At 39.6% G+C, this 13,134-nt stretch overlaps 1 protein-coding gene across 1 annotated transcript; it reads right to left on the bottom strand.

Annotated features, from left to right (window-relative positions):
* Positions 1–674: 674 nt before the first annotated feature.
* Positions 675–10,429, bottom strand: zbtb21 (zinc finger and BTB domain containing 21). The gene is made up of 2 exons (XM_074672747.1): positions 10,297–10,429; positions 675–6,123 (listed from the first exon to the last, which is right to left on the bottom strand). The coding sequence occupies exon 2, from the start codon at positions 6,119–6,121 to the stop codon at positions 3,056–3,058; it is 3,066 nt and encodes a 1,021-aa protein (XP_074528848.1). The 5' UTR covers positions 6,122–6,123; positions 10,297–10,429; the 3' UTR covers positions 675–3,055.
* Between the last annotated feature and the right edge of the window lie 2,705 nt (positions 10,430–13,134).

Below are 13,134 nucleotides of genomic sequence, written 5' to 3'. Positions count from 1 at the left end.
ATTTGCATCTTCTCAAAGAGAATGCTCTCCACTAGGGGGGGATATGCAGAAAATATTTCAGGGTTTTTTTATGGCAGGATCAGGATTTGGTTTTTATCAGGACTGTTTTTCAAATTGACTATCTTGACCTGCAAATAACTTTTTTTATAGCCTCAACTATTTCGTATCCTGCAGTCAGAACTATCCGTGTACACCAAATTTAGTCTTTTCTGCACCATTTCATAAGTCTAATCTAGTCGTGCGACCTCTATTGTAATTATTGAATGCTGGATATTCATGGAGAACATTTTCACATCATGAAAAATCCATTTACTCAAAGATGTCAGCTTAAAGAGTTGTAGAGTTTCTGCAGAATGTACAGAGGTTTAGTTTTACACAAGAAGCCTATGCTAGTGAGATGTTACTACAAAGACTTTGGTTTGTTTGTGACCTTGACAAAAAATGTAAGTGAACGAATAATTTGGAAAATGATCCAATCACCCAAGATGAACACCAACAGCTTCTATCTTCTACAATCGTAAATAGATATATTTTTTTAGGGTTTAAATTTCAAAGAAAGAATAAAGAATACAATACTGAAACTACAAATGGTTGTATACGTACTCCATTGTTACTCTTTATTACAGAAATTAAGCACAAAAACTGTAGAAAAACCTAAACACAAAACAGCTGCAGGTCTTAAAAAGCAACAATAAAGCAACCAATGCTGATACAAATATTCATTATTGCAGTGAGAGCACGGAATACCAAAAAGATAAAACTTTGTTTCCTAACAAAATTGGTACAAAATCGAGATACAAACACTTCCATATACACATTTCTAATCATTTCTGTGACGTTTTCATCACAAGAAATTAAGAGCACTATCATCAATACAGAGTTTCTCCAATGACTTCAACATCACGACGCAGCTCACGTTGTTCATTTCGAGGAAAAACAAATCCCCAGTTCATGTGGAGCACTCTTTGAATGCAACAATACGTAGCAATCGTGATAATTCATGACACAGTTCTAATCCAACAAGCCAAAGCAGAAGTATATATTTGAACAAGAATACAATTGTGAAACAGCTGGAATACAATCAAAACACATTCTTTATCATAAATCTTCTGAAAGCAGGAACACTATGCTCATTGGTAAAATAAAAGATTTGCGTCCTCGTGCCTCCGCCGTCTTGACTACACCATCATGAAAAGCCTGAGTCATAAGTCCTCCAAAACTCTATTGTGCTTTTTGTTGTGAAATAATAACGAGAAACTAGTTAAAGTTGCATAAGGCCATCAAAGCGTCGTAAAGCTCCGTTCTCTGCTAAATTTATTTAACTGCACGGCTCTACAAGAATAATAATGAGTGTTAATAACACTGGTACAGGACTGGGCAGGCAGACTGATTCATACACTTTGATAGTTTGAATTCTCCAAAAAATTAAAGCTACCGTGAGGAGTTTTTAGCTTGTTCTAAAACAGACCAAATCTGTTGTGTTAGGTTGGATCCTGCCAAAAAAAAATTTTTTTTCCTACTTAGAGCATTTTTCAAATGCTATATTTCTGATTGTTCACAGAAGAAGAAGAAGCTGAGATTTATAGTCAGAAAACTAGTGCACACACAGCTAGCAGATACAGAGGGTGTCAATTTAAGCTTTAACTTACCAAACAGAAAGTTTCCTCACAGGAGCTTTAATCAAAATATGTTTAGAGTAATTATCTAAGTATGATCATAAATAATGAACAAAACTTCAGTGTGCTTTCACAAAGTTCCTTTGAAATTGGCCTGCAATTTTTTCGCTCATTTCAAATTCCCATCATAAATTAAATATTTAATTTAGTTGGATGGGAATAAACAATCATTTCAATGATCTTTTTTCAAAAATTGGCCAATTATCTTTGACACATTTTTAGATTCTGTACCTGTGAAGGAAAACACCACTTTCTCTCATCTTGTGGCCGATATTTGCACTGCCCCAGAAACTTGTATATTTATTTAAGTGATTCACTGGTCCAGTCATGAGACAGACAATGTTTTAATTGTGATTAAAGAGGACAAAAACATAACATGTTTTGCCTCAAACAACACAGACCTGTTTGATGTGTAATGTAACGTTATAATAATTCAACTGAAGGGCTTATTCAGCCAACTGGTCAAACAAAAAGGCAAAAATGAAAGTGAAATGCTAAAGAATGCTTCTTTAAACAGACTTTGGGCAAATGTAGAATTTCTACTCCTGCAAACAATCTTTTTGTACTTTTTTCCTACTATAACAGAATCAAACTGTTACACAAAGTGCATATTAAATACATCGTTGAGGCCACCAATATTATCTTAAGGGTTGTCACTCACATCAAGAGATAAATCTGATACAAAAGCAAAAGCACTACTTGTCAATTCACCTGTAACCTCTATAAATGTAAAGCACTTTACCCACACTCAGAGAAAACACAGCATGAAGGTGTACCTTTTTTTTCTTTACACTTTTACTTTAAACAGAGAGATGTCCCTAAACCATGGTTTAATCTTACTTGTGCATCGGTCAAAACAAGAACTGATCCCAGAAAACAGATCCATCTTAATGACTCTTACGCAGCCTCTTTAAACTGAAGCCTTAAACACAGTCTACATTGTTTCACCAGAGAGGTTGTAAAATAGCTGACAGTTTTCTTTCTCTGGATTAAATTACAACCTCTGACATATTGGTATCACTGTGTTCAAGGGAACAACTCTGGCTCAAAGACGTACATCTGAAAAAAGGAGGTACACCTCTGCCTGTGTTTGCTCAAAAGCATCTACAAAGATAAGTACAAGTAGACAGCTAAAGAGATTTAAAGTAGATCAATAGTTATATTTGATTTGAAAGTAAAATAAATCATTTATATTCATCTTGTCTCTCAGAGGAATCTAGCACTTGATTGCACATTCACGTTTACACCTCTATTAAACATGGCCACTGTAATAAATGACATTGGAGGCAAGCAAATAAGCTATACATTCAAAGTCTTCCTGTAGGCTGAGGTGTGTTGAGTCTAATAATTTCTCTCAAGAGAAACCACTTTTCTGGTGCTTATATGTGGCTGTGACTCTGCTCGTGGCTCCACAGACTAAACGCCGTCTTGAAGGTCCTGTGGCAGAACTTGCACATATACTGCCTCTTGAAGGTCAGGGCAGAGAGAGACGGCGCGTGGTAAAAGAGTGTGTCTGATTCCTGAGGGCCTCCTGGGTTCTCCATGCTGTTGGACCTGGACAGAGGGCTGTGGCTGCTGGCTTGATGTTCCACTTCAGGCCTGTTTGTCTTGTTTACTGAGGAGCTGCAGGGCTCGGGGCTGCTGGACTCCTCAGCCACTGGTGCTGTCTGCGTGGACTGGAGCACAGAGGCCTGTGGGGAGCGGCGCTCAGAGTTTTGAGGGGTAGTGGGAGGGGATGGAGACAGGGGGGAGGGATGTCTCTCGATTTCTTTGGCTCCAGGTTCGTTAGCAGTCGACATGTGGGACTGGAAGTGGCTCCAAAGGCGGAAGTTGGTCCTGAAGGCTTTGTTGCAGATGTGACAGATGAACGGTTTGATGTGGCAGAGCAGCTCCTGGTGTCGCTCCAGGTCTTTGCGAGAGCTGAATAGATTCCCACATTTCTCACATGGCCACACACCAGGCTCCTCTGATCCTGATTTAGCAGACTCTGTATTGTCCCTGTCACTCACAGCCTCCTCCAGCGGCTCCTCTTTCACTACCAGCTTCCCGTGGTGGCCCATGCTCAGATCTTCAGGCACAAAGGATGAAGAGTCCTCCGAGTCATACATTGGTGGACCTGAGGACTCACTGTAGCTGATTGTGTCTCTTGACGTCCTGGTTGCCAGAGGCTCGTCCCTGTAATGATCCTCTCTGAGCACGTCAGATGACTCTTCGCTGTTCACCTGCTGCTGCTGCTGCTGCTGCTGCAGGTGAACCTGATCTCTAGCAGTCATCATGTTCTGGTTGTGGACCTCCACCTGGTGACGCCATATGCTGAAGGATGACTTGAAGGTCCGCATGCACTCCAGGCACGTCAGCTTCTTGTACTTGCAGTGTGCCTCGTGGTCCTTTTTCACCGATGGACTGGAGAAGCGGAGGCCACAGTAGGGACAGACGGTCGCATGTCGACAGCCTCTCTCATGGTCGCCCTGCTCAAAGAGTGAAGACAGCTTCATGTTACAGAGTCTGCAGGAGTAAACTCCAGCCTCTGAGTTCTTCTGCTGACCGACCTGGTTCTGCTCCTGGTAGAGGATGCTCTCGTCCCCCGTGTCCTGCTCAGCTTTTTCTGAGGGGTGTGTCCTTAAATGCTGTCTGTACTGAGACTGGAACACAAATACTTTCCCACAGTAAGGACATATATAGCTGGGCCTCGGTCTCTTTTTGGTAAGTGCAGGAGATTGCAAACCCTGTTTATTCCTCTTTAGCTTCCACAGCAAAGCCTTCTTTATCTCCCTCTCCCTCACAATATCTATCAGCTTCTTTTGAAATTTCTCATCCAGTACAGAGGAGCTCGAGGAGGACGCCGGGTTTTGTACAACACCATGCTGAGTTTGGCAGTGAGTCCACACTTTGAAGTTGGTGTGGAAGCGTTTGTGGCAGATGTCACAAGCATACGGCTTTTCAGGGTTGTGATACATATTTACATGTCGGTGTAAGCCAGCACTAGACCTGAAAACTTTTAAACAGTTCCAGCATTTGAAGATTTTGTTCGGAGGAGGCTCTTCACTGTTCTCGTTCACGTTGCTGCTAGCGCCCTGAGGTACTGTCAGGTTCTCATCCAGTGTCAGGGGATGTTCTTTGAAAATTTTGCTCTTCTTGAATGGGTACCGTCTGTTGTCTGGCCTGTCCCTTCTTTTCCCAAAAGAATTGAAATCAGGTCTTAAACCTTGGTCATAGTTTGCTTGCAAATCTTTGAGACTGACAGGCAAAGCATCTCCGACAGTGATGCGAATAATGTCCATGGGGTCTGCGAGGGGACTGCTGGGCTCAGCTTTCACACTGACTTCTCTTCCTACCTGAGTTTCTTCATCATACCTGCTGGGGTGCCTGGACCTGAGAACCAGGGGAGACGTTCTTTTTGAGTTGCCGTTGTGAGCAGGTGTTTCAGGCCCACAGGCTTTGGATGCCATCTTAACAACTGACTGTTCCCGGTTTTGTAAATCTTTGAGCTCCAGAGTGGGAGAGAAGACTGGAACAGGGCTGTCCATGGACAGGGATCTCCGGAGGAGGCTTTTTATGAGTGGTCCGCTCCGGTCGATGGTCGGGCTCGGCTCGCTGGCCTGACCTTGAAAGGACACTTTGGTGTGGTAGCGGTGCTCCTGCTCCTCCTCTTCCTCTTTGGTGTCCTGGTCAATGCCAGACTGCAGCCTGATGTGCTGCACTTCTGCATCACTGAAGGACACGGAGGAGGTCAGCTGGGGCCTAACAGATGTGATGTGTGATGAATTCCCTTTTAATATGGAGGAGTAAGGATAGGTAGGCTTTCTGTTGGCAGCTTCACTCTGTTCGTCTGATTTCCTGCTGATGGATTCAGAGTTTCTGACTGATTCATATGAGATGCGATCTGAAGGAGGCTGTGTTGGTTCTTGAGCTGAGCGAGGAGGGGTGGCTCTCTCTGATGTCTTTCTGGGATAGTTTGAGCGTGAGGGATGGGTCGTCTCATTCCGGACCCGACACACAATGACACTTCTTGTCTGGACATCGTTCTCTTCCCCTTCAGAGAAGGAAAGCCTCTTTCTGGACACACAGTAGGAAGCATGTGGCCTTGTTGACACAATGTTTGTAAGGAAAGGGATTCCAAGACTGTAGCCCAGCTCTTGAATGGCTGCAAGGCTCCCTTTGTCCACAAAGAGTGAGGAGGAGTAGATGTAATTCAGAACGATCTCGAAGGCGTCCGGCTCACAGAAGTCCAGGTTAACTACTTTAAGGGGCTCCACGTCCATCCGTGTAAACAGGGACTGGAAATACTCACTGCTGGCAGCCAGGACACTTTTGTGAGCCTGGTACCTCTGATCAGCAACAACCAGGACCACATCACACATCTGACCCCGAAGACGCTGCTCATTGAGAACCCCTAACACTGAGAGGGCATGGGAGGGGTTGCTGTAATGTACAAGGCTCTCCATGGCTGAAAGACAAGACAAGGAAATTCATGAAAGCAGGAACATAAAAACACATAAACAAACAATACTGAGAGAAAAAGGACATCATAGACAGAATAATGAAGCTGCTGAGCCAGAGATGTGGATGAACTGGGACACTTACAATCAAACCCTAAAAGCTGGAGCCCTGTTACCTGCCCCTTCTTACTGCAAACCTGTAAACCTTAGCGTAAGAAACAATACTCTCTAAACTTTTCAATTTAAATACATGTAATGTATATTTAAGCTAGTCTAGGTGAACAAAACTATAAATAAAGAGCAAAAATTGTTCGGATTAAAAAAATATATTTAATATTTTATTAGGATTGATGATGCATTTATCATGACATAATTAACATCCTGAAGCCTTTTCTTTTTTAATCAAATTGCATATTGTTTTGTCCCTTTTGGCACACCGTAGTTAAAATTCTGCTGCTCTTTGTAAAGCCAGCACAAGGTATCCTAATGGTCTCACTGTACTTAAAAAAAAAAAACCCAGTAACCTCATTTTACAATTTTAAAATAAAGTACACTTTGTGCCAAACATATATTTGGAATTTCATCAAACCACGGCCTCTGAATGTTCTGGGTCCATGTACAGAGGCTTTTGTCCCTGCAGCTGTTGCTGGTTTAATATACTATCGATATACAATAATTATTTTACAGTCTTGATTAGGGCTGAACAGTTTTGGAAAATAATCTAATTGTGATTTTTTGGATCAATATTGTGATAGCGATTTTTTTGGGAGGGACTTTAGTCTTCTGCATTGTTCTTCAAACACAACCAAAAAAACGTTCTTTTGTATGACTGACACGACTGCTAACATATACACAATTCAATCCTGTAGGCCAGGCATGAATTGATACCAATACCATGTATCTTTATTTAACTCGTATAATCACGGTAGAAAATTGACAGATTGATTTAACTTGAAGCCTTGTAGACGTGTAATATTTCTGCCAGAAAAAAAACAGCACATCAACTTTTGGTGGTTTTCAGGAAGAACAAGTATAAGTTATATTCCCTTCAGGTCTGTGTACATATAATATATATATTTTTTAAGTGCAGCCTTTGCAATTTGAAAACTGCATTCTATTACATTGTGATGTTGGTTTCACTTTGATTAATTTCTCAGCCCTAGTCTTGATACAGACATCAGTTCAGTTTTGACGTTCAAAAGATAAAAACCAAACAATTGAAATAGTGATAGATAGACTGCTAGTGGTTGAAATGTAGATACAAATCACTTAATAGTGATTTAAAAACCTTATAGTTGACAGCCAACTTTCCTGACCCGTTCGTTTTAAAATTATCAGCTGATTTACTGAGTTGTAAACAGAGAGACTAACATATTTTAAATTAGACAGAGATCATTTTAATCACCACCTTTTTTTCACTGTGAGCTACATGTTTTTAATCCTCATAATTTGGTAAGTGCTCTGTGCAGAAGATAGGTAGGACAAATTATTGACAAAGCAAAATATTATCATTCTGATTTATGAGATACATAATCACATCACTGGTGCCTAATTGGAAAATCATAGAGTGCTCTGAACAGATTAATCTCCCAATTTAACTAAATGAAAGTGCTTCTACTGTAAACCCTGGGCTTCATTTTTAAGGGTATTTTGTAGTCCTTATATATTAAAACTAATCACATCGTCAATACTTATGCAGTTCTTCAGTCACAGCAAATTCCTTGTGTCCTCACATGTTATTGTGGGGGGGATATCATACTGTAAGTTACCCTGTCATTACCAGCCCTAATGTGGAGTGAACATGGAATTTATTGAGAAAAAAAGTGTTCAATAAAGTTTAATTTGTTTAAATTTAGTCTTTAATTGACTCAGAGAAACGTGAGCTACAATTACTCTGCTTAATCAGTGAAATACAGTCTGTTCCAGACTAGTGGCTACTTTTCTCTGCATGTTTTAACTGTTTATTTATTTGTTCCAACAACCTAACATTAGTAAAGCAAAATGTGAATAAGTAAAACAGGACAATAAAAACTGGAAACAGGCCAGCCAACATGCTGTTTTTTTAGGATGATCTAAAAACATAAAATACACATAGTCACACTGCGCAACTTTAAGTCATTAAAAAGGAACAAAGCAAAAGATTTGGAACCAATTCAGTAAAGTGTGTCACTCTGGGGGAAAGTACACATTTCTGTGTCACTTCTGGACATACTACTGGTGAAGAGGAACTCAATAAGTAAATCATTTACCATTTCATCCACATTGTTGAAAATACCCATACAGGACACATAAGGCAAGCCCCTGAGCATTACATCATGTTAGACTCAAGTTATATGAACACAGCTCTGTCAACTCACTGTCACTCACATAGACTGAGGCAGGAAGCTTGTACAAAATAAAGCTAATTCACAATAATTTCATGGTAAAGGGTAAGAAAAAATAAGGGATTCTAACACATTTTTCACGATATTGTAATTGACTTTCAAATATACATAAACTTTAGAGAAATTATATGATTCTCACCTTACAAACACTGTTAGTCTACAAAGTGTGGATATGTTCAGACACCATCTGCTGGTTTAAAGAGCTATGGGGTGATGCACAAGCATTCGTCGTATTTCATCAATGTTCATTTTTGAAGAGTCTCCGTTTACTTCAACTTTGCTTTTAATGCCAAAACCAATGCTAAAATCAAGTATGATCACAAAAGAAGCCACAGTACATTTGGACAACAAGAGCTTTCTTTCCTTTCTAAGCTGCCAATTGTTATATCTCTGATAAAAACAGCAAAAATTAGTCTTCCGTCACACCTTTTAATTTTAATGGAAAGTCACTGGTTAGATGCAGCATATATGCATTGTTAATTTCTCAAGGGAAGTCTACAGGCAGCCTGATGTACAAATCTCTGTGTAAAAACAAAAAGAATGATCATGCTACTTATTTTGTTTACATGTTTTAGGACAGGTTGTGTTTATAATATGTGGCTACTTCTCAAATTATTTGTTGTCAGTGGGGTATTTGTGGGAAAATTCGACTGTTTTCTACTTCTGTAATGACACTGGTGCCTAAGCAAACACGTACCTCAACCATTTACAGATACACCACCATATATGTAAATCAAGGAGCTTCAATGTGTGTTTTAATTATCAGATTTTATTATACATACATTGAAAGAGGTGAGAACAAGATTGTGTCAGTCCTGCATCTTAATCTATAAATTTGCAATAACTGGTTGTACAATATTGTAAATTCATTTTAAATCTAATGTTGTGGTATTTGTCTCTTTGAAATAGCTGTTATTACCCAGAAATAGCTTTCACAGTTCCGTTAAGTATGGTAGCAAAGAAGCAAATAATAGGCACAGTTTCTATTAATTTCGCAAGTATTACCTTCGGGGTCTTGTTTTTCCCCATCCACAATATAGGCACGTTGTTCATTATTGATTTTATTTTGAAAGGTCAGACCGGAAGGTGCCTTATCATGTTGATGTAACTGACACTTGTTACCATGTTACGCTGGGTTATTGTACTGATGCTTCATTCATTCATCAAAAACTAACACCCGCTTTGTTGCCTCTCCGTTAAAACTCATTGGTGACATTGACTGAACAACACGTAACATTCAGAGATGTCGTTTTAAAAGAGGAAGTGGAGTGAGGCTCTCAGCACAACATCAACCGTCAAACGTGGCCGTTTGCTCATGACAGATAACTTCTCGTAAAGAGGCGATGCTTTCAGTTTGAGTATTAGTCACCAGCTTCCTCTGTGTGGCGAAAGAGCTGACCGTTACCCTCCAGCGTTCAACGGTTAGAAAACGTTAACTGAGGAAAAGTTAAGAGACGTTCAATGGACTCCGCCGCGGTAATCCCGGAGTGAAAACACAGTCGGTACAGACAGGGAGGCTGTAGGAGTGTGGGGGAGTGAATTACCCCTCCGGTGGATGTGCTATTTGTTTGTGTTTTGAATTTTCCTCTAAAACGGGTTACCCCGACCCGACACTGTGCAGAATCTGGCTGCAAAACAGGTTGTAGCAGGTCAGGTTTTACAGCAGCACAATCCCCCTTTCGAGTTACGTCAGTGAGGAAAAGGAAAAGCTTCTCCTGAACAGCTCTCTAGCAGCTGTATTTAAGCCTTCCTGATAATTATTCCCAGCAATAAGTTAACTCTTCTGTCCACACTTACCCTGCCCGTCGTCTATTCGGCCTTTCCTCCACACAGCCGGGACTTTATTCACTGTTGTGTAGATTTCTGCGCGCTGGTCGTGATTCCATCCATCTTGAATTTGACGTCATCCCACACCAGGGATGAGGTCATCGCAAAGAACGCTCGTCACGTGCACCGTGCACTGATAGGCTAATAAAGGACCAGGGGCGGGGTTAACGGAAGGACTGACACTGAGGCTAATTTAAAGGGATAGGTCATATTTTCGTTTTAGGAGTTCACATTTTGGAGTCTTTTCTGGCTGTTGAATAATTTATTTTTTCTGCTTTGGTCAGTAAAACATATACAAACAAAACGGCACTGACAACCTCAAAAATCATATATATAAAAATAAAGGTAGGTGACATGCCTCTGACTGTAACACATTTTTTAAGGCTGCCAATTTAAATGTTAAAATCAGCTCTTCTTATCAAAAAAAGACCGGCCATATCTGAATTGTTATTACTGACTACATCTTCAAATTTGTCTCTGGTAATTCTTTGTTTTCATTCAACCAAAACAGAAAGACTTAAAATTGTCTGTTTCTGTTTTTATTCACTTGGAGCTGGCTCTAAGAGTTGACTCCTTTCACTTCTCTCATGGCTGACAGCCAACTTGCATCCAGTTTCACCTGCATTTCACAGCATTGTTTGGTCTAAGGAGAAGGAGGGCTATTTTCAAGAAATATGAACAGAGTGAAATATGAATGTGTTTTTTAAAGCTTGATTTAACATTAAATGTGTAACAAAACCAGGGCTGAACAACAATATCTTACTTTTAAAACATTTATTACAGAACAGTATGTTTGTTAGATGCACGTTAGGATAAAATATTGCATCACCATTTTATTAACAAAAAAGGAGCTTGCCACATGCTTATTTCATTACCACAAGATGTTCATTTTGTGATCATTTTTGAACCTGTTGGTCTTCAAAAAGGGGTTACTGTTTGAAAAAAAATGGCTACACCTGTTCATAGATTTTGCGCACCAAGTGCAAAATTTTTATATGTTTATATTTTTATATGTGGTCAGACTTACTGTATGGGCTAAAAATGCCTATCAGTGTCTTCTTTGAAGTACAGTTACATCAGGCACATCAGCCCCCAGAGACAAAGAGGTGATTGAATATACTCCAACCTCCAGAGAGATGTTTTTTTTCATAGATTATTTTTTAACTTTTGATGCACTTTAGACACTTGTTTTTAAGAAATAGTTTACTTTGTGTACTCTGTGAAACATGCATTTGCCCACATCAAAAAAAACCCCAATCAAACAGGTAAATATAGCATCAAAGTCACTCATATTTTAAGCCAAAAGCCTTTTTAAAGTTTAGTTTAGTTTAGTTTAGTTAAGTTTAGTTTAGTTTAGTTTGGTTTAGTTTAGTTTAGTTTAGTTTAGACAACGTTATCTAACCCAATGGTCAATTCTGATGTTGGGATGTAGAATGAAATGTTTTCCTATTTTTTTTTTTTTTTTTGTTTTAATGTAAGTCTTTAAAAAGCAAACTCAATAACATTTATGTTGGTACTTAATTTGATATGCCAACAGATGTTTTGTTTTGAATGTATAAATGTATGACATATCATTTGTTCCAACTCCGACAAACATCTGAATACATATAAAAATAAGACTCAAATAATAAAAACATAAATTTGACATACTATGTTATACAGTTCATCTGTATTGATTTGATCTCCTTATCCAAATACATGTGTACGTTGTGTATGTTATGTGCAACTGTCCCCCTTTTATCAATACCTTGCACTAAACATTATTTTTGAGACATCTTGCACATAAAGTGCCATTTCCAACATTATTAAACAGAAAAACAAACAAAAAACCCCCATCTAATTTACAAAATCTTAATTCTCTTTGATTAATTACTACATTATTAGTCCAACTACAGAAGCGAAGATTTTCAGAGGGTTGAAGTTGTGAGTCAAAGATGTAATAAACATGTAACTGCATGCCCCTCTGGCCCCAGTGAAACCAATTATACCTGAGACTGAGTAAAGTTACGTAGAAGAACATTTGTGTTGTTACTGCTATCCAGTGGGGACTTGTTGCCAGGTTTATTTTGCCTGGAGCTCCTGACAGGAACTCTTTGTCAGATACAGTACCAGCGTTATAACTCAGGTGTGGCACTGGTTGCAAAACGACTACAAAGATGAGTTGAATTGAGCTGATATTCTGGAGTGTATCTGCAATAAAGTGACCTTGGTTAACCCAGCCTGTTGCTCTGATCCTCCCTCCATCTGCAAGCTCTAGCCTGTCAGCCATTAATGTAACCATCCATTATCACTAAATGACTGAGTGAAGTGCAGTTGGGCACATTTTCACACCTCATTACTAAAAGGGGACAGTGTTGCATTAATCATTGCAATTATGTTTGCAAATGGACGTAAAGACTTCAAGGAATCTAGGTACCTGAAGGGTTTTCTTTCACCACATTTATATTCACATTCAAATGTCGAAGCGGTGACAGACTCTTGATGTGGTCTTTTTTTAGCACAAAGCTGTGACCGTCTAAGCTGTTCCCTCTTATAATGAAATGAAGACATGTGGGAAAATGGCAGGGAACTTCTCACTCCTCCTTTTTTGACACTAATGGCTGACACAGGCTGTTAAAGCCTGCAGCATAGCGAGCACTGCTATGGTTACCTGTGTGGAAACCAAATCATTAGAGACATGGGCCCCTCCCATCCCACATCCCCCCTGCCTGGCATCACAAACATGTTTACTGACCCTGACACCAGCACAGAATGTGTAAAATACAAATGGTTTATTCAGCAGATATAAACGCAAGGCCTGAGTTTTGT

The sequence above is a fragment of the Halichoeres trimaculatus genome, unplaced genomic scaffold (assembly GCF_033239565.1).
Source record: "Halichoeres trimaculatus isolate MK-OKI-2021-1 unplaced genomic scaffold, fHalTri1.1 fHalTri1_scaffold_6, whole genome shotgun sequence".
Classification (NCBI taxonomy): Eukaryota; Metazoa; Chordata; class Actinopteri; order Labriformes; family Labridae; genus Halichoeres; species Halichoeres trimaculatus.
The sequence above is the reverse complement of the archived record's forward strand: the minus strand, read 5'-3'. Positions and strand labels throughout refer to the sequence as shown.

Excerpts from the sequence above, each read along its gene's own strand:
- zbtb21 (XM_074672747.1), bottom strand. The coding sequence starts at position 6,121 with ATGGAGAGCCTTGTACATTACAGCAACCCCTCCCATGCCCTCTCAGTG.